The 21,535-nt window shown below is 36.2% G+C and overlaps 1 protein-coding gene across 15 annotated transcripts in view; it reads right to left on the bottom strand.

Annotated features, from left to right (window-relative positions):
• MAGI2 (membrane associated guanylate kinase, WW and PDZ domain containing 2) overlaps positions 1-21,535 on the bottom strand; it is a 719,386-nt gene that overhangs the window by 494,510 nt on the left and 203,341 nt on the right. For all 15 annotated transcript variants that reach the window (XM_050324405.1, XM_050324392.1, XM_050324403.1 and 12 more), the window contains one exon: positions 5,512-5,628. In XM_050324405.1, coding sequence (XP_050180362.1) covers positions 5,512-5,628 — 117 coding nt within the window. The remainder of the gene's footprint in view (positions 1-5,511; positions 5,629-21,535) is intronic.

Below are 21,535 nucleotides of genomic sequence, written 5' to 3'. Positions count from 1 at the left end.
CAAAATTGAAAGGCTTCATATTTGTCCAAACATAGATTATCAAATATATCTATCAAATATATCTATATATCTATCTATATCTATATCTATCTATCTATATCTGTCAAATATATCTCACAGAGACAATGTCCTTATTCAGAGCAGCAGAGCTATGCAAAGAGAGCTTCTTAGTTTGGGATACCCTCAACCAAAATATAGTTATGCCCACTTGACTTCTGCAACTTTCCTCAACATGGAAATCAGAAACCTCAGGTGAAAAATCTGGATACGTAATGGGGCCTTCTTTTAGAATTTACTCATTATTGTGACTAATAAAAATGTATTTGAAGGAATATAAATCATAAAAACACCTATCACCAGGAGAGGAAAGTCTCCCATAACCCCACAAGTTTTTTACTTCTGATTGCTACCCATGAAGCAGACTATGAATGACTTATGGTTTCCCAGTGTAATACACTTCTCTGACAGAAGGAACAACCTTGTTTGTTTTGCTTTGTTTTGTAAGTGGATATTTCATCAGATCTGAAAGTGTGCACCGAATTCCCTGAAGGGTTCAAGTAGAAACATATTTCATTGACTTCAGTATCACAGAAATATAAGCTAATGGTGCTACCTTTGTTGTATATGACAAATAAAACCAATACCAGAAAAAAAAATATCACTGCATGTACTTTCATTTCTGGGAAGCAGAAGCATGTTGCAATATATAACATTTCAACAGTACACAGACAACACTGCAGCACATAGGTTAAATTTGTATATAGACCAGATTATACTAAAACACAGTAGAACAAAATTATATTTGAAAATGAGGCTCTTATTTAAATTGACTCAAAGTGACCCATGAATCTAAATATTCCCAGAAGATAGAAAAATACAAGAAGTCACAGCAGAAAGGAAAGATATTATGAAGTGTTCATAGATTTAATATTTGCAGTCCAGTGTCTTTATTATACTCACACAAATCAGAGCACCCATAACATCAACAGGTAAACTAAGCAAAAAAGGGATTTGTTATCTCAATTTGGTACCTTGGGAACTGCTGTACATAATGACTCCATTTGTTGCTTGTGGTTACTCACATATAGCATGTGACTGAGTCACAAACTGAACCTTTTTTCCTCTGCTGCTGACAAATGTTTTAAATAAACCATCCTTCCTCCAACTTCTGTGTTAGTAGTAAATTGAAATATCCAGTGCAGTAAGCCTGAGTCATAAACCCAGTCCTCTACATTCTTGCATCATTATTTTTTTTCTAAATGCAAAAACTAGGAAGGAAGCATACTCATCCCCATAACTTTTAAAGAAGTATCATTATTATTATGATTATTATTTCATATTTTCACTGTGAAGAATGCATTTATGGGCTGCACATTCCATCAAGGCAGTAGGATAGATTAACTCACTTGAGCTAGTCTCGATCTGAGGTTATATCCCAGAGGATATCAATGAGCATCTCTTCAAATTAATAGATGAATTTTTACTTCAATGAATCAACTTGTCATTGTTTGACTTTTTACAGTGCTGTTTAATCAAAATGTTTTCCATGAACATTTTATATTCTCTGTCTGGGAAGGAAGGATACACAGATTCTATTTTCAACCACAACTACACTATTTTATCAGCTCTTAAAGAAATGGAATTTGCAAGTGCTTGGAAGGACATATCAAAGGAGACAGGTCTGACCATGACTGTCACTACCAAAACTGCATTCCTGTGATGTACTCTCCTCAAAGCTTTATTCTTGCAATGACACAAAGTTAGAGCTCTCTCTTTTCACATTAGCGAGGACTGGAAAGCTGCTTGCCCACATGGCTACTGCAGTTTGCCAAGAGCACTACCAAGCACAAGATGCAATATAACTAAGTTGTTGTCTGCCTGCAGCATTCAGAGTCCTACATGTATTTCATGGCCTTTCTACATAACCCCAAACTTGGATGGATAGTGTCAGGTAGTGCTGACCTCTGTTCAACAGCTACTACTTTTACCATGCCTACTTTTCTGTAGGACAACTTCAATGATTAGTACTTCTTAATAACTTCACGAATAAGTTCAGGAGATGAAAACTGCTAAAATACCACACAGTAGAAAAAGGGGAAGAAAATGCATGAGACAAACTTTAGCTAGGTCTTCTGAATTTGGAAAATTGTGAACTCTTCTTTCCCCCAGAACTGCCTTGTTAATGTTTGTATCTTGACTGATGCAAATACAATTACACGTCCTGCCCTGGGATACCGGCATGTAATTCCTATTGGCAATGGGAAAATTAATTTTGTACGGCATTGAGAACTGTGACCACTTATGGAAAGTAACATCTGACTCTTGAGGTTACATGGTCATTTCTAATTTAGTAGAAAGGGGCACTACATTAGTGAAAATAGAGAAATGTAAGGATTGCAAACCCAACCAACTCATCCCATCCATGGGCCCTACAAATTCCAGAGGTAGAATTGATCCATTATCCTCATATCATGTGTTTCTGGCCCATCCATTCTCTGGAGCACACAAGGATGTGCACTTGTATAACAAGACAATTCAAATTCTTATCTAGAATCACTGAAATATAGAATGTTAAGGGGTTGCAAGTGACTTTAAAGATCATCTAGTCTCAAGTCCCCCCCCATCACGGGCAGGGACACCTCCCACTAGACCAGGTTGCTCAAGGCCTTATCCAGCTTGGCCCTGAACACTGCCAGGCTTGGGTACAAGCCTGGACCTTATCTAGCTTCTAGTAAATACCGGTTCAGCTGTTCTAACTCAAACTGGCTCATCCTAATAAATGTAAAACAGGTATGGACTTAGAACTCTGCTTCCTGATTTCACAGAGAATACTCACTCATTTAACATAAGTGAAAGAATGACTTAGTCTGACCTAGAAGGCTGAGAAACCAGTAGTCATGCCCACTGCACTGCTGGGGCCAGTGCTGCCAGCCTGAACAGAAAGCAAAGCACAATAAAAACTCAAGGTCAAGTACTCTCTATAAAGGTTCTTATGGTTCCACTGGCAATTAAACTTCTATAACAGAGGAAAGATTGTAAATGTATTGTTAAAGGGAAAAGGTGGCCACCTATCTCTCATTTTTTTTCCCCTCTTTGTGTTACAACTTTGTCATTGGAAATAAAGTCTATGCTGCCTGCAGTTGGCTTTCTCTCTCTTTTTTTCGGCACAAGAACTTGATGAAATTAAGTGCTGCTTTTCCTGTGTTGGCAACCATTGCACGATTTGTAATAAAATCATGGTTAGGCTGCACTCATTAATTGAACTTGTAGGTAATAGTATAGTCAGTTAAATATTACCACTGCATAGTAAAGAAGTTTCCCTATCAGTTGTAAAGTCCAGTGTTAGTACAGGTAAGCAGTACTCTTAGACTATGTACAGAGCTTAAAAAAATTAATATCCAAAGGAGAAAATTCTGAACACCAGTACCCTTGAAAAGTAAGCTTTTGATTCAAAAATTAGTGAAGTTATATGAAAATAAGAAACCAGTTGAAAACTATTTCCCTCCTAAACATGAATGATGGAGATAGAGTAAAATTGCATTAAAAAAGATTCATCACAATTAAGATTGAGGGGAAATCTGGGTTGTAAACTATGTGATGGTGTCCTCTTTATTTACCTGATTATGGAAAATTCTTTAGCTAATCACATATCATCCTGTCTGCATTTGATAATTTATTTATTTTAAAATACCCACATTTCAGAAGGATTACTTTCATAGGATTTTCAAGAAAATTTTGGAAAAAATATGCCAGTTGGGCACTATTTTTTTCCACCACTACTGCTGAAGAGTCCTCAACTCTCCAAGAACATGCCAGCTTACCTAGAAATTCAGCAGTTGTCATCTGCAACACTATAATATATTTCAAAATGTAGTTTTTACTTAGTTAAATATGCTCAATACGTAATACAATTAACCACACAAAATGACAAAGAAGATGAATTAGCCACAGCAGAAAGTTATTATTAACTTTTTAAAATTAATAATATTGTTTATAGGTTTCAAATTGTAGTCTTCATGGTTGTAGTGTTATTTTTTGAATGACAAATTTGCTTCTGTGAGTATTGTGTTTCACTTGACAAATGAGAATGTTTTATTCTTGCCTTGATTAAAAAAAAAACAACGCCAAAAACTCCTCCTCATGCCCATGTTGCCAATAATATCTGTCACATGTGTGCAGTAGATGCAATACTGTAGGATTTTGCTTCTTTTTTATCCTGGATCTCTGGCACTAATGAGCATGTACTGGGGTTATAATAAGTATACTCTTATGCTAATGACCTTTCCAGACAGTGGGATTTAATCTCAAAGTTATTTGTACTTGCATTTCCATTTCAGCTGTGATGTTTCTCAGTATTTTTAGAGAAACCTAACTCACAATAAATCTCACATAAATGTAATGGTTTTGATTTTTTGCATACAGATAATAATTTTTAAATGGTTTTCTACACCTTCCTTTCTTATCAGTTGCAAATGGAACTCTTGAAACTAAGAATTTAAATTTATTTAACATCAGCTTCCAAAAGAAAAGGGAAACACTTGAACATCTTTTTTTTAGGTGGATCTTCTCAAAGCTCCATTCTTTAACGTTATGAAAGAAAAAACCTACAGTAGCATTGACAACAACTCAGCTTTCAAAGAGTATCCACTCATTACCATATAAATAGCACAGACACTTACTCAGTATACCTTCCTCTGCCTATCATTTCTCTGTCAAGCCTTTAAGTTCAAAAGGGCACCCATTTTTTTTTCCCCCAAACCAGAAGACCCATTTTATGTCTACTAAGCAATTATTTTATGAGGGAAGAGTAATGGAACTTCAGTCCATTTTAAATGATATACTGCCTGTCAGACAAGTAGATCTGTTCTGAAAGTCATGGCCCTGACAGTCGGACATGACTTACGTGACTCTGCTTAATTCCATGTCTACTGTCAAAATAGGTGAACACTGTCAACAGAAAAAAACTATTCTCGAGGTTTCAGAATATTTTGGATATAGAGACCATCAATTTATGCAGCAACAGACAAACATGTATGCAAGACAGTATGAACTTTCATTTAAATTCCTATAACACACAAACAAAATTTCCTAGTTTATATGTTTCCTCTGTTGCCCTATTGCATTCTAAATCCCATTATAGTATTATATAATGCACAATATTGTGAAATATGAGGCAGATCAAACTCCCTCTGTTGGACATCAATTTAAGCAGCATAGAAAACTGCTTTTTTTCTTCTTTAAAGTTTTGCTTTCTAGAACTGCTGAAGAAATAAGATTATTATTATTCCAGAGCTAGTGTTTATGGGAACTACAACTTTGAAACACCTCTTTAGAAATTAATTCTGCAATATATAGTTGAATTTCTCAGCAATAATGCAGAAGACACGAACCAAGCAACAGGAAGATTGCTACAGACCACCTCTTTACACCTTGTAAATGGCCTCAGTAGCATTAATTCATATTGTCTATTGCCACTAAGAAAACAGATTTGTTCATCTCCACCCTACTTACATGGCACTGTGCGGAGGTAGAGATTGTCTCTTATGATCTGCTGGAGCTCATGGTCCACCGAGCCTTTCTGGAACCGTAAGTTGAGGTAGTGACGAAGGTCCTTATCGACAATGCCTCCTGTCAGGGAAAAGACAAATGAAAGCATGATTTAAAATTATATTGCCTTGATGGAAGCAATGAATCACTTGTGAAGTCTTTGTGGCTCATTTTCCTTCATGTTTCTGTAATGATGGAGGACAGAAGCACAAAGAGCTTTCTGGTTAAGGCATGAAATTGGTACCATATTATTAACTATTGATAATTGTAAAGGTTAAAAACAGTTAATGAAAAATAACTGGCTACATCTCTACAGTTCAGAAAATACATATAGGGTTATAGATAGTTTCAAATTTTTTTCTACACAACTGGAACATTATATTAATAATTATGTAAATATTATATAATTACCTACATAAGTATCTAAATAACACATTATTAGGTATAATACATTATTAGGTATTATGTTTCCCATGGCCTTGTGCCAATTTCCCACCTGCTTATTAAACCAAAAATCCTGGTTCAAAATGTTCTGCAATGTTCAGTTTTCAGTCCATGTGTAACTAGAATAAAGTGTGGTTGTACTTAACGATCATATAAATGTTATATAAAATTTTGCTATTTATTTCTAATAGACCTCATGTCTGAAGAAGACATTATCACAAACAAGGGTTCATATTTTATTTCCACCACCAAAAAGAGTTATTAGTAATACAACAACTCAGCATAGACCTGTAAATGTGGAAAAAATTGAATTATTTGCCACTTCTACTATAACTTTAGGACAAAACAATTTAAACTACTGTTTAGCCAATGACTGGTGTATTACGTTCCACTATGAAAGGCTATATCTATATCTACAAATCTAATCCAACACAATTAATAAGCATCTCCTGATATAGTTCTTCTATATTTCTTTTCATGCTGAATATAGATCACATTTATAATTACGGAGAAAAAGTCCATAAATAACTCAATTTCTTCCCTCTCTGATATTCTGACATTACAAAAGTATAGAAAATCATTACTACTCTGAGTTCTGACATATAATCCCCAGATGAAAAATTGCAAACAGATAGATCCCTGACTTGTTGCTTCACACATTCAACCTTAAAACATTTTTCAAATGGCATTTGCTATTGAACCCTCTGCCAAAAGTCATACTGACTTAGGCTATATAAAGATTTTCCTGTAAAAATGAGCATATAGCATTCCTACCTAATTATTTGAAAGTCACTGCAGAGCACAAATGGTTATAAATGAAAATACATTTGTCCTTACAGCTATTCCTATTTATCTGCCAATTACAAGTCCATAATCTTATTATTGCTGCTCTTTGTCAATAACTTCAAAACCTTTTGTTCTAGGTTTATAAAAAGCTCATAAATAATTTCTCTCATCTCTAGCTAAAGGCAAAAAACCACTAAAATTTCATCATCAAAAGGGCAAAAAAAAGCACACCCCAGCTCATAACAGACACAAAGAAATACCTGTAAGCCCAGTTCACAGAGGCTGAGAACTTCCATAAGGATCTCTGTTCTTCAAGGATCCCAGCTGAGCCACTTGGTCTACTTCTTTGTACCACTAACACTGTTTAGAGCAGTGGGCTCGGTTTGCAGACCAGTCCATCCTTACTTCTGCTAATTTCTTGAGAGATTTCAGAGGAGGCAAGGCAAAGGCTAGAGGAGGCTGCAGAGGGATGCTCTGAATCTGCTGTCCTTTCTGATCGGCTGCAGAGAGTAAAGGTCCTGCAGCCCTTGCTCTTCTCTCTCTAATATACAGAACATGCCCAATGATGCAGATGCTTTCTGGCAGCCTGAGAAAATGCCAGCTCAAGAACAACAGCTGTAGCCTGCCCACTGACACAGACCTGAATCACTCAACTTATAACTTAAGTAACTTTAGGAACCTACACAGATTTCTGACCCTCAGAGTGCATTTTTTATTTACAGCTTTTTGCCTCAAACACAGACATTTAGTTCATTTAGTTCACCATGTGTAATGAATGCACTAAAACCTCCTAAGTACTTCATAAAAAAAGTCACCTGATATTTTTGGCAAATTGCATATTCCAAACTGGAGTACAAAAATGTATATTTACAGGAGGAGATGCCTACAGCCCTGCATTTGTTACCTGCAGATTCAAAAGAAAGTTTCTAACAGAAATACAACCAGTACATGGTGCAGAGGAAAAAAAAACTTACCATCTTCCAAGCACAATGGAAAAAATATGATTTTTTCCCTAATATCTGAGTATATACTGGAAGATCAGCAAAGTCAATTTTAAAGAGCAGTCAGATGAACTACAGACAAATTTTCTTCTTCGAAAGTCATTCTGTTTTCTGAACTAAACTGGTGGTTTTTTACAATTCTTTGGGCATAAGTTACCTTTTTTTTTTTTTTAAACCGGTATAACAACTACTTTTTCCACCTGGATATTAAAAAAAAAAAAAAAAGAAATAGTTCTAGAGTCCTGAAGAGTAGTTTTTATCTTTAGGTCATCCTTCCAACTGTCATTCTGCTTTTCTCCCCTTAAAAACTTTGTAGCTTTACCTGATGCTTTTTAAAAGCACACTTGACTCCAGATGTGCTTTCGTGCTATTTATAATACTTGAGCTTTGGAGCAGCCTGATCCTTTGAAAGTACAAAGAGAATAACACTTTGTGTGTGCAATTATGGGTCCATAAGACTTTTTGTAAGTAAAATATAGTGAATTGCAAGTACGTAAACCAGCCTTGATTCAGCAGCAGTGAATTACAGCTTGTGTTACAGCATGTATAAATCAAGAATAACATGAGTAATAATAATAGGACTATGTCTTCCAAACAGATGAAAATAAGAGATAGAAAATATTATCATTTGGTTTACTTTGGAGGGAAAGAAGAAATTTCATGGCATTGTCAATAAGTTCATAGAAAAAGAAACAGGGAGAAAGTGTTTTTAGAGCCAGTGACTACCACTGAGTGGTCCCATTCAACCCAGTCAGTTTCTGACTTGGTTTCTATACAATTCAATGTCCCTTTATTTTCTCTTTTTGCAGTACATTGAAAACTATTGAGACAGTGAGAAATTCCTGACACGAACCTAACCCATTCCTTTTCCATTATTCCCAGGCAGCCCACAGCAGAGCAGTTCAGAACAATGCTCAGGGACCACAGGTGTCCACGGCACTGTGGCACAAATGCACAGTGGCTCACGAGGTGGAGCTCAGAGAGAAGGAGCCCACCAAGGCCACAACCTGCTCACCACATGTGACAGCAAAAGGAAGCACTGTAGTGTGTCAGAGGAATTATACAGCTCAAGCTTTAGAAACCCAACCCAGAGACCATAATTTAAAGGGTTCTTTGGCCATTGCCATGAGAGGAGGCTGACAACTGTGTGATGGAGCATGCACTGGCTTGCAGCCATGCAGGGCATCTATTTTTTTTTTTCTTTTAGCTGGCTTGGGGCCTGTGCACTGTTTCAGTTTCATTTCACTCCAGTGAATCCCTTTGCTTTGCTAGCTGGGAAAGATAGGATGTGAATTAAATTACTTTCAGTAATGATCTCTTGCATAATGTATGTCTGGTTTAGGTACAGCTACCAATCATGATGGCAAACTCATAACCATGACTGAATGTGATTCCAGATATTATAAAATTAGATACACTTGGATGAACTAAAAAATGCTCTTTTTGCATGTTATACTTACGAATTTAATGAGTAAAGTATATCTTTTTACAGTGTTTTAGTGCATTTCTGTCAAGTTTCCTTCCCTCTATAAAATCTATTAGCAAAGTCCATTCAGAAAAAAAAAATAATAAAGAATATACAGGCAAATACTTTGTAGCTCATTAGAGGATTCAAAACTGAAGAAGATAACTGCCATTTCTGAGAAAATGGCAGGGATAAGGGTTTATAGTTTTTTGCAGCCTTAAATACTGTTATTTTGTAAGTTCCTATTTGGTAACCTGTTGATGCTGCAGCTAGAGTCTACTCTTGTATTTTATTTTTCATGAAGGACTAATTCTAAACACAAACATTCCTCTTGTTGTTCCCTCAGTGTTAGCTCTAAATAATTTTTCTTACCCTTAACAAATTTTTATGGTTATAACTTTTCAACAAACACTTCTGAGTATTCACCCATTAGTATTTTCTCATCTTGTATCATAACCTGTCAGTGAACTGTCTTGCTAAAATGTGGTGTGGTAAATTATTTGGTTTTTAATAGCATAGTCAATTGCATCTCAGACAAGAATAATTTGCCTTAGATATTTTATTTGCTGGTATTAAGATGTAAAAGATTTCAGTTCCCTGGCTCCTATAAATACTCCTGGTTAGAAATATCTATAAGCAAGCAAGACTGTTAGAGCTATATTTGCATCTGTACATGACCTGCGTCTGGGGAAATGAAAGGTAATATCTTGGCATTGTTACCCTGTGAAAGCAGACAAGCTTATAAACTTTCAGTATAAAGTACCTCTTCTCTTCTACTGCCTGACTTGCATCAGTCTAGATCTTCCTTTGTTTTCAACAAACTTCCATTTTTGACTGTAAATATAAGCCATATATTTGGCCAAGTCAAATGCCTTGAATGACCAGGCTTTCAGTAGCTTCAGCAGAACTCTTCCACTGGACAGTCTCAAGTATTTACTCAGGTGGTACCTGGAGCTTTATATCTGTACTATGGTATGGCTCCATGGACATCTGACAACAGCTCGAGTTTCTTCACAACCTCTTCAGCAGAGGTCTGCAGTAGAAGACATGCAGTTTGGTGACTGCTAGATTAACTTATCTTTCATCATTCACAGATGATCTAACTGACCTTTCAATCAGTTGCCTAAATTAAGACCTGGATTCTTTAAATCAGCTATCAGGAACATTTGATTTTTTAGTTCTTTTCTCTACCAAAGAGATAAAAAAGTCCTTTACCTGTGAGGTGGGTGCAAAATATTTTTTCTGTGATTCTTTCTGGAATGAAAATCTTAGCCATCACAGATAAAAAGCTGTGTAAGGATCTAAAATACCTGAAATTATCCTACAGAACCCCTCTTAGTCATTCCAATAATTTCAGTGACACCATGTCCACTTATCTATAAGCATCTCTATGAATTTCACTCTTTTGTATACAAACTAACACTGTATATGAGGTGACCTGTAATTCCTCTCCTCCTGTCCTGTTCTCCAAACCCACACAGCTGGTAAATGCACAAAATTCAGCAATGCAAATTTGAGGAGCAGTGAGGGACTGGCACTACCTATTTGTGAGAAAGCCTGTGTCAGGCAGGGCTCCAAAACACTCCTGCCTAAAAGATTTTAAACATAAAAGAAAATTGACTGCTATGCCCCCAGGTTCTTTCTCCAGATAATCCTCTTGAGAAGAGAACCAGAATTCTTTTTCCCCTGCAAGTTCTGTGATACTTTATTGTAATAAACTTCAAAAAAATATCCTGAAGAAAGTATTCACTAAAGAGAAAATGATGATTACCATTAGTCATATGAATTGCTAGTGTTTGTAATACAAATGGTACTTTTTAAACAAATGGAGTATGACTTATCTTAGTACTTGATTAATAAAGATCTCAGACATTTAAAAATTCTGAACCAGTGTGAGATGATTTACTTTAATAGTTTCTTTAACTGGCAACAGTAACCAGAAAAATCACTTTTAAGAAAGAATATGAAAATTCCAAGTAATATCAAAACTCACGTCTGGATTTTATAAGGATTCATTATTAAAATACAGCCGGTAGCTAAGCCTATTATTTAAGGGAAATTATCCTCAACAAATCTATATAGTCCTTGGAGTAATATAAAGATGAATGTTGGCATTTCATTAATCATGGTATAATGGACATATTCAACAAGGGAAGTTCCTTTGAGTTTCCATGTAAAATATTTAATCACTATAGCAGTAGTCTGAAAACACTACAACAAAATTTAGTAAATTATAAGAGTTATGTATTACACTCCCAGTCATCTGCTGAAGATCACACATTTTATTTTTAAAGCCTTTCTATCCCTAGATTAAACTCTGTGAATCTTTGAACTCCTGCCTTTCACCACCACCTTCAGCCAAGTCTGCCATCTGACTTATCTGCACAGTCTCAGACCATCAGAGGTGAGTTATGAGCAATGAACTTGACCGTGGAATCTGTGGTAAGATAAAGTGTGATGGAGAACCAAGAGGGAATTACGTAAGAAAATTAGGCCCCTCATGAAGAAAATTAATTTTATACTTGGGACTACTTCAATAAATTCCTTTATCCTTTAATGGGGATCTAAACAACTTTCAAGAGTAAAGGCTTTGGAAAATTTTACATCTTGGAGTTCTTATATGTGTTGTCATATATGATGAAAAACATTTTAAGACCTAGTTTACTGGCGGAAAAATGGTCTCTTTCATAGTCTGTTATTTTGCCTGCTATCTTTCTTTAGAAAGATTTTATTATATTACTAACCTGTTTGCCTCGATCTCTTATACTACATATCATACACTTGTATTGTATTTATCACACTTATACGTCCATCCTTAGCTCTACTATTTGATTTCTTCCTCCTAGCATTTTAAATTCAAAATCTTAAAATACAGGACTGTAGGGATGACAGGTTAAATTGCATGGGGATGGCACATATATACTGTCTGTTTTAAAAAAAAAACAAAAACAACAAAATCTAGCCAATGAATGATTTCCTCCATGATGAGCATTCATATTTGGATTGTATGTCTCTGTACAAATATGTAATTCCTTAACCTCTGTGGGTGATATATTCCTCCTGCTCTCCTAAAACCAGGAGACAAGCTAAGGTTTGCACACTCTGTGATCTTCACAGTGTAGAAAGTTGCCACTTTCTCTGCTGCTGGGAGTGAAGGAATCCTCACTGCCTAAGGACAACTTGTGTTCAGTATCACCACTGTGTTACACCCGCCTCTGTGGTACCTTCCACTTGGGTAGTCTGAGTAAGGACTAGATAAACAGGATACCCTGCAGCAGCCACAAAATGAGACGCACCACGGGGGTAGACTGATCCTAGGACACTGTGAAAGCATATGATGCCCTGGATTTATTTTCTTAGCTTTGTGACTAACCTTACACCTCTGTTTGTATGTGCACTGTGCTAGCAGCAAAAATGTGCTCTGTAATGATTCAGGGAGACTCTGTCAGCAGGAGAATCAGCTGAGCCAAACACATCTGCATTTTGTACCTTATCTCAGATTACTGAACTTCAGCTCTTATTACAATACAGATCCCTGCTCCTCTTGGCTACAGAAAGAGTCTTCCATTGCAAAGCCAGATGCAGCACTTCCCAAAGCCTGCTGGCAGCATGCAACATGGACTTTGGGACCTCAAAGTTACCTCAAGCTAACCTCAAAAAACTGACATTTAATTAGTAAAATCCATTTTGTTGCATTGCTATTTCGAGGTACTTTGTTTTGTTCTCTTCAGTTAATTTAATGCCCAGCACAGTTCTAGATTGGAATTTCTGGGAAATGCCATGATTTAACTGGTTGGTAAAAAAAGCCCAGCTGTCATTCCTGTAACAAAAAGAGAGGGTAGTTTAGGGTGCTTTGCTTTCAGAATACTTGTCTTTTATTCATTGTTCCAGTCAGTAGGTGCATAAATAAAGTGATGTTCAAATACTGCTGCTGCTTCTCTACAAAGCCTCTCTGGAAATAACTGCCTTTTACTCCAGTTTTGTAAGTTCAGTAAAGCTAATTATGAAACAACTGCTTGTAGGCAACTCCAGTTTATCAATTATTTGATTGATAACTTACACACAAACGTTAATGTTTGCTACTGATATTTAGAAGACTGTAATTATTCCTACAAGACTTACCACAAGGCAAAAAATTATCTTTACAGATGCTTTTGACAAACACAAAATTTTAAGAGATGATACATTTGCTTACAAAGTGAGAATTTAAAAAACTACACTCATCCTGTGCAGTCATATAGAACCCAGCAACATTTGCATGGATAGGTTTCTCTTGAAATTTGTACATATTTACAGAAGTCTTTACTAGCAGTCAATACTACCTGGCATTCAGATGCTCTCACTCATAAAAATCTCCTTTTATTTGGTCAAAGGGTATCACAACATAGTTTGAAAGTTGCTAAGCCAATGTTTGCTATTTAAACTCTCAGATACAGTTCCCAAAGAAAGTTCTAGAAATTGACTTCAAGAAGTCAGATGGAAAAGGAAAATAATAAATCTTATCAGTATTCTTCTAAAGACAAAGTCTCTTCAAAAACTGATGGCACATAAAGATGTAAAATCATAGAATAAATTTAAACAGAGACTCACTGCAATATACTAAAACCACTTGAACAGAATTACTAAGGGTGGGTTTAGCTTCAGAAAAACATCTATATTTTATTTGAGTTGGATGTATTTCCAGGAAGATGTTTAGTATTCTGGGAAAATCTACATTAGCCACAAATGTCCAATAAGCAAACTTAACCAAAGAGATAAAAGAAATGTCATCAAGATGTAAGAATTTTATTTTTAATCAAACTATATCCAAATATTTTTTAATGTATACACTTGGAAAACAAAAACACCTGTGCTTCTCTCTGTGTGCTGTTTAGTGGCATGTTCATTAGGGATGAAAATCACACAAATTTACTTCTCTGGAAAAGCTCAGACGCAGCATTAATCTGTGATACACAATAATGGTGATAATGCGGAGCTCGTTCTTTCTGACTGGGTACAAATTATGCTTTCTTACGTCAGTGTAATTCTCTGTGGTTTTCAGGATGAGTCACCTCGCACTGAAACCCTGCATGCAACCTCTCCTGGGGTCAGCAGGTGGATGCCCAGCACAGCTGCAAGGAGGGCGTGCTCAGAGAGTATTCCTCAGGAATTATCCTCGCACATCTTACTGTTGCTGAAAGCCACCTCTGCTGTCCCCAGTCAGAGATTCCACAGTCCACTCTGAGCTCCACCTGCTCCTCAAAGCCTGCGCTGAGAGATATATGGATAGAGTGTTGGTCTTCAGGAACAATCTCTTACAAGTTTTATTATTCAAGCAAAAGCAGAACTTGCAGGAATATGCTCACATTTCTCTTCCTGTGAACAAACATTCTCCTCTCCTTGCTTTGCAATGGGTAAAGCCAGCTCCTTGTAAAAGTAGCAACTTCTCCTCACCTCTAATGGAAAAATTACTGTTCTGTCTAATACTCTTTTTCTATTAATACCTCTATACAACTGTTCATCTACTAGGGACACAAATATTCTTTTTCTCAAATACTCTTTTCATTTTATCTTCTTTGCGGAAGACAACTGTGATGGAACTTTGAGGTCTGACATGCATTTGAATAAAATATGAAAGACTGAATTGGAATAGTGGCATAATTTTACCAGACTTGAATTATTTGAAAGGTATTTTACTTAAATCATAGCTGCACAATTTTAATTGCTTGAGATAGAGTCTTATTTTCCTTACTTCTGGAAATAATATTGTCATATTAATAGGTTGTGAATTATGTACTGACATTTTGTAAAAAGAAAGATTAATCTGGGTAAAAGAATCCCAGTAATACACAATTTATGAGGGAAGCAAGCTCACAGAAGCTACCACTGTATGAGTTCTAATAATAGCTTAAAAATATGATTTAGGTTGGTATCTGAATCATGGCAGCCCAGTTCTTTAAAGTCTTTGCAGCATCTCAGTCTGAACTCACAATGTACCATGAAAATTCATAATATACCATATTATACCATAATACATTACTTCCTTGTTTTCTGATACTCAGAATAACAGCATTTTGCAGACTTTGTACTCATGAAACTTGTCAACTGGAAACTCAGTTTTGCAATACATAATCTGAACTTTGCAGAGTTCACAAAATAAATGCTAAACTTTGAGACTGAATTGCATATATGTTATCAAATGGGTATCCTTTCCCCAAAAAACTATTTTCCATAATCAAGTGTCATTCATGGCATTCATACCAAGTGAAAACAAGAGTAGAACACTGAGAAAAATTAAAAGGGGGGTTGTTTTACAGCTATTTTTCAGCAATATTTAGTCCTTGTAGGACAGCACTGAGGTGGTGATACGTGCTACACACCAAGAAACCTGCATTTCAGTCAAGAGAGAAGAGTAGATGAAGACTGTGGGGTGTTTGAGGTTCCTTGGAAAGAAAGCTGCTCTACTAGTGGAACAGGTCATTATCAGGCTTAAAAACAAATCAAACAAGAACTAACTAGACTAGCAGTAGACTTAGTATTTAGGCCTTTACAAGAAGACTACTGTTAATTCCATTGACAGGGTAGCAGATATATTTCTAAGGCTATATATTATTTATTTTTTTATTTTGCCCAGGCTTGGTAATTAGAGACTCTAACCATTTATTTTTTCCCCTTCCTGGGGAAGCCATTTTCCCTAAGGCATCCAAGGTGGTTATATAGGTGACTGGCAGAAATAAAATACATTCTGATAAAATGTACATAAAAAGTTGAAAATAGCACATAATTTCACTAAAACAGTAATTCTTTAAAGTGCTAGATACAGCTAGAATAATCTATTATAAAATAAGGATTTGTTGTTTAAAATGACTGTATAATAAGGCATAAGTAATCATCTTCTGTTTCATGAAGACATCTAAAATGTAAGTTTTCTTTGTGCAGTCTTATAAAGTGATTAATAATCTTAAAATAATAGTAATTCATACTAAGAATTAAAAGACTACCCAAAAAAATTAGTTTGAGAAATAAATGTGGAGGTACAAATAAAGTTGAAAAAAACTACTAATTTGTCAGTGAAGCATCTTTTATAGTGACAAAATTACAAGCTATTCTAGCACACCAGTATGACAGATAGCACCTGTTACCTTAATATAAAAGCCATTCAAAGGGTTTCCTGGCACAATCCATCACACTAGGTAAAATTTTGAAGATGTACAGTAAAAGTACAATCAAAGCAGTGCAAATTTTGGTAAAAGACTGTGTCATACTCGATGCAAAAAGTAGAAATTAAGTTATTGAGGCCTCAGTTGCCCTGTGCAGCACCATGCATCTGGTTTGCTACAGAATGCCTCTAAAACAACTTTGACAGTTTGCCCTACATAGGCGTTAATTAAATACAACAATATTTGTCATAAAACCAGCTCAGCTACAGGTACCAGAACATTTCAGATCAGAGAACTGTTCCTCTGGGTCACACGCTGCACTGTTTGGCTTGGTGGTGTGTCTCTGGTAAGCATTTCGTCAAGGCAAAGGAAGAGCCCAAGTGTCCACCAGAGCCTGGGTGTTTTGGCTGCTGCAATCTGGCAGAGTAGACACCATCTCTTAATTCTGCCTCTGAATCATTCCCACTAAGGATAACAGCTCCTACAGTCACTCTTTTTCTCACATAGGAAAAGGAAAATCTGCCTACTTCTTTCAGAGAGAAGCTAGCAGGATAAAATTAAAGCAAAAAAATAACTAAACATCAACTACAACAAAGAGATTTGTAGATGACAAAGCAAACAATTGCCATGTACTTACTGCTGACAGTGTTTTCTAAGCAGTGCAATACTGTTCTTTACTTCTAGGAAGGACACAGGCTGCATGAACCCCTATCTCTGTGTCAGTCAACAACAGTAAATGCCCAGCATGAAAAGACAAGGTAACTCCAAATTAGCTTGTTCTCAAAAAGCTATAAAAAATAGGACTGATTTTTTAAATAAAAAAATTATAGTCTTTGTAATGTCACTCAATAAATCCTTCAAAAATACTGTACATTGCTAAACCCAGCCAATAAAGCAATTTCTTTATGCCATCAAAGGTACCTTTTGTGTAGAATGGTACTTTAGCATGAAAGGCAGCACTTGGTTTTGGAGCACTGAACCAGCTGCTCAGAGCATGAAGAGGTTGTTATATTCTGGGACAGTCTGGTTGGTTAGCTGAGTCCCCTTGTGTTGATTTAATTAGCACTTCTGGAAAATGCAAATGACCAAAAGAGACACAGTGCACTGTGCAAAATTAGATTGTGCAAAATATGTGTGCTTACATAATGTTTCAACAGAGAAATAAAATGCTCCTGTTCCCAGGAGCTGTAGGCAGGCAGATGGTGGGTACTCCAGCAAGATCATGAACTCTGCCTGCAGAGACGTGATGCCCTGAACCTCTAGGGAAGAGACTGCTGCTGCACTTCTCTAATACCCCAGTTTGCTGATCCACAGAACAAAACACAGGATTACAGCTGGACTAAAATTGCTCACTCTGTATCCCCAGAAGCAGGAAGGTGTCACATCTGGGGACAAAAATGAGATGACAGAGCTCTAGGTTCACTTTGTTACCCTTCAGGCACATTGTCCCCATGGCTATGATCTACTGGACTGAAATCAATAGAGTCTGGAGTTCAGGAGTATGTTCAGTTGTTTTGCACAGAATTTATTACATTTTCACAGTTGTTACTTAATTAAAAGAGAAAACTAGTGGGCTAAAATCATGGGGCAATAAAGAATTTGGCAAGCCACTGAGGTGTGGATTAATAGTTACACATTTCCAGCTTTATCTGCTCATATCTGTTAAGGTCAATATCAGTTGGCATATGGTACAAAGCCATTAAAAGAGCCTCATATACAAATATTATCAAGGAGGATGTGCCTGTAATTTTACCTGCCTTTCTCTGTTGAAATCTTGATCCATACCCCATAAAATATTAGACATGTACTTTCCCAATACCATTTCCTTTTTTTAGTGCTACAGGCCCAATATACTCTACATAACTTTTAGATCATGTAAGAAATGCCAGCAGTCAATTTTTCTTTTTTCTATTTTTAAAAGGCTCGACAGTATTAAACTAGCATGCAGAGATAATGGAGAGATTTATGGTTTTAAATAAGGAAGCTAGTAAAAATTTTCTTTTTATCTAAGACTGCGATAAAAAAGGAAATCAAAACAATAAAGGGCCAAATTCTTGGATACTTGTGTAGCAATAGTAAAGAAAACTTCTCTTCATCTCAGGAATTCTCTTCTACACACTTGAAGACTGAAAGGTAACAGAGAACTTCAGCACTTGGTTTTAATTATTTTACCTTTATCCATTTTGAAACACTACTGTGAGGCTTTTGGGGCACATATTGGTAGAATTGGGCCTCACATGCAGAACAATGCTAGTGGGCAAGTCAGATTGTTTACTCATCCTATACTAATAAGTTCAAATAATGCTAATGCTAGAGTAGGTCTGCATTCAGATTTTGGGGTATGAGGTGTCAGAGCAGACAAAACAGATGGTTACATTTAGGGACTCTGCAAGTGTCTCTGTTGCTTTAGGAACACAGACAAAGAATGATGGCATAGGAAGAAACAATGACTTTACTATGCATATTTCATGCAATAAATAAACCATATCATCTGCTGCACACAAGGAAGGAGATTTTTGCTTCAGGACTCCCTTCAGACTAAAATATACTAAGGGTTCAATTTAAATGTTAAATTACTTCTGAAAGGTCCTTCAGCTGCCAAGTGATCCCCCAAAACTCTAAGTTAGTTTACATGACAGAAGAACTTAAAGATTGCATCAGACTTACTGTATCTGAAGTTCTCAAAAACTGCATGTATAACTTAAAAAATAATGCAGCTTGGGGATCGATATTAATAGACAGCATGTCCTACCAGCCATGCCAATCACACTGAATCCCCAAAGGAAGTGATCCCCACAGGACCAAAGCTCTTGATGTCACAAACAGGCAAGTATTGGGTATATACCTATCTGTGAACATAATGCATCTGTGTCCTCATACCTCTGTCTTGAAATAGATGCCACAGCTACGGAAACAGTTCGTAAAAAAGGAAATACATATACATGACTATATCTGTACAGTACAAACCAACCATCCTAAGGACTTTCAGCCTCTGCAATACTGAGGGGAAAAAAAATATTTTTGCTTGTAATCAAAGAACATTATAAATGAAATACAATCTAGAGCCCCCGTTAACGGTCAAATTTTTTTTTGCACTCATACATAAAGCAAGGTGCAATGGTGTCAGCATGTCAGTTTAACTCAGATTCAGTACTAGCTTTCTACATCAAAATACATCAGAAAGACTGGCTGGCTGTTCCAAGACCAACTTCAGTTGAAGCTATGATCTTATTCATGAAGTAAATTCAGAAGTATTCCACAAAGGCATCTGATTTTTGGTGCTTTAATTAAACAAACGAAGGAGAGACATTCAAAGAAAATTGAATAGAGTGGTTCTGTCCTGTACTGCAGTCTAGAGGCATCATTTAATCAGCAAAAGACCAAAGACACCAGGAAAAAAGGATATAGGTTTGGTTCTTAAGGAGCACATAAAAGATGTACTAATTCACCAGTTGTCAAAGAAGAGCTGGCAGATGCCCTCATTCAGAAGCAGAATAGTCAGTGTATGGGGATATCAACTTTATTGGTTTGAGATATTTCAACAATAAAAGGAATGACATACATCAAGGAAAACCAAGAGGAAAGTTGATTTCTGAGGATGCTGCCAGCACTATAGCACCTCCTAAAAATTATCAACTACTGCTGTGTGTTTCTGTGAATGGTTAAAGAGAGGCTATATATCTATATTACCAAATAGTGTGGCTCAGTGTCAGTAGACTGGTGAAGCGACTGGTTGAGGATGTAACACCCAGACCATGCATCCTTTAGGGGTGTTGCTTAGTACTGGTCCTACTCTACTCCCATGGATTCACTGTGTGCCTCTCACAACTGGTCACTTTCTGGTTTTATCTATAACCAAAATGAATCCAGTCTGCATCCTGTGATACTGATCTGCAGGATGAAGTAAAGTGTAAAACTAATTAGAAGTATGTTTCTCATGTTATGTTTTTCTTATGTATGTTTTTTGTGCTATGCTAACTTATGCTCCTGTTTTGCTTCTGTTCTAGAGGCATAAAGGTTATTCCTTGCCCTTACAGGTACCTGAAAAGATACTAAATATTATTGCAGCTTCCATTATTATTATTATCATCATAATCACTGTCATCATCGTCATCATTATTACTATTCCAAGTATTAACTTGTGCCTTGTGCCAAAAATAGAATACCACAAAGGAAGAAAGGATGTATTTTGAGATAGCAGCCAATGATTGCACCACAAACAGGAAAAAATATTACTGAAAAATGCTGGATATTCTAAATAATTTATTCAGAGTTTCAGATTCAAAGTAGCCAGGATGCCAAAGGCTACTGAAACAATGATTGGGTAGAAAAATGTCACTGAGCAATTTGGTATGTCTGTAAACATGGAACTGAGCATGAGACAGTCTTAGTATTACTTAATTTTTGTTTTAAGGTAAATTACATTTTCTGAATTTCTACATCACAAATGTGGGGAATTTAGAAGACATAACACAGAGAAGTTCTATCATTTGATGGCTGCAGATCTGGAAAGAGCTAAAACTACTCCAAATATGGGCAAAGGTATGCAGTTATATTTTAAGATTATAGATACTAACGCTTGATGCCCAAGGTCACAAAAAAAATCATTAGATCCTTAGACATTAGATCTTGTCTGACCTCCCACACGCTGCAGGACATGCTATTTCAGCCAGTGACCCCTGTATTAAGCCTAATAATTTATGCTGCTACAACATTTTCCATAGAGGTCTATAGGCTTGACGATGGGAAAAGCTGGACACCCTCTCCTCTTTCTTTGGTGGTTTCGTTGGCCTTACTACTACTTACTTACTAAAATTTATGCCTAAATTTTAATTTGAATGTCTCTGAACTCTCTTTCCAGTCCTTGGCTATAGTGCAACAATGAAATATCCATAACTGCTCTGTGGAAAGACCATTGTTATACAATATTAAGTGATAAAATGTAAACAATCATATTAAGGAATATCAGAATATACATGTGCAAAAGGGACAGTTAATGCTATTCATTAGTAAATAATGCTACATTAACTGGCATTTAACTGCTTCTGAAGGCCTAACTGTCTGACATTAACATTCTTCTTGCACTCTAGGGATGTACTTTAATACCACTCTTTTAGCCAAGGAAAACGTTACAGCAGCCAGGTTGCTTGCTC

This window comes from Myiozetetes cayanensis, unplaced genomic scaffold, assembly GCF_022539395.1.
Source record: "Myiozetetes cayanensis isolate MyiCay16 unplaced genomic scaffold, myiCay2020 scf3, whole genome shotgun sequence".
In the NCBI taxonomy this organism is placed as follows: domain Eukaryota; kingdom Metazoa; phylum Chordata; class Aves; order Passeriformes; family Tyrannidae; genus Myiozetetes; species Myiozetetes cayanensis.
Note: the sequence above shows the minus strand (reverse complement) of the source record. Positions and strands in the feature narration are given on the sequence as shown.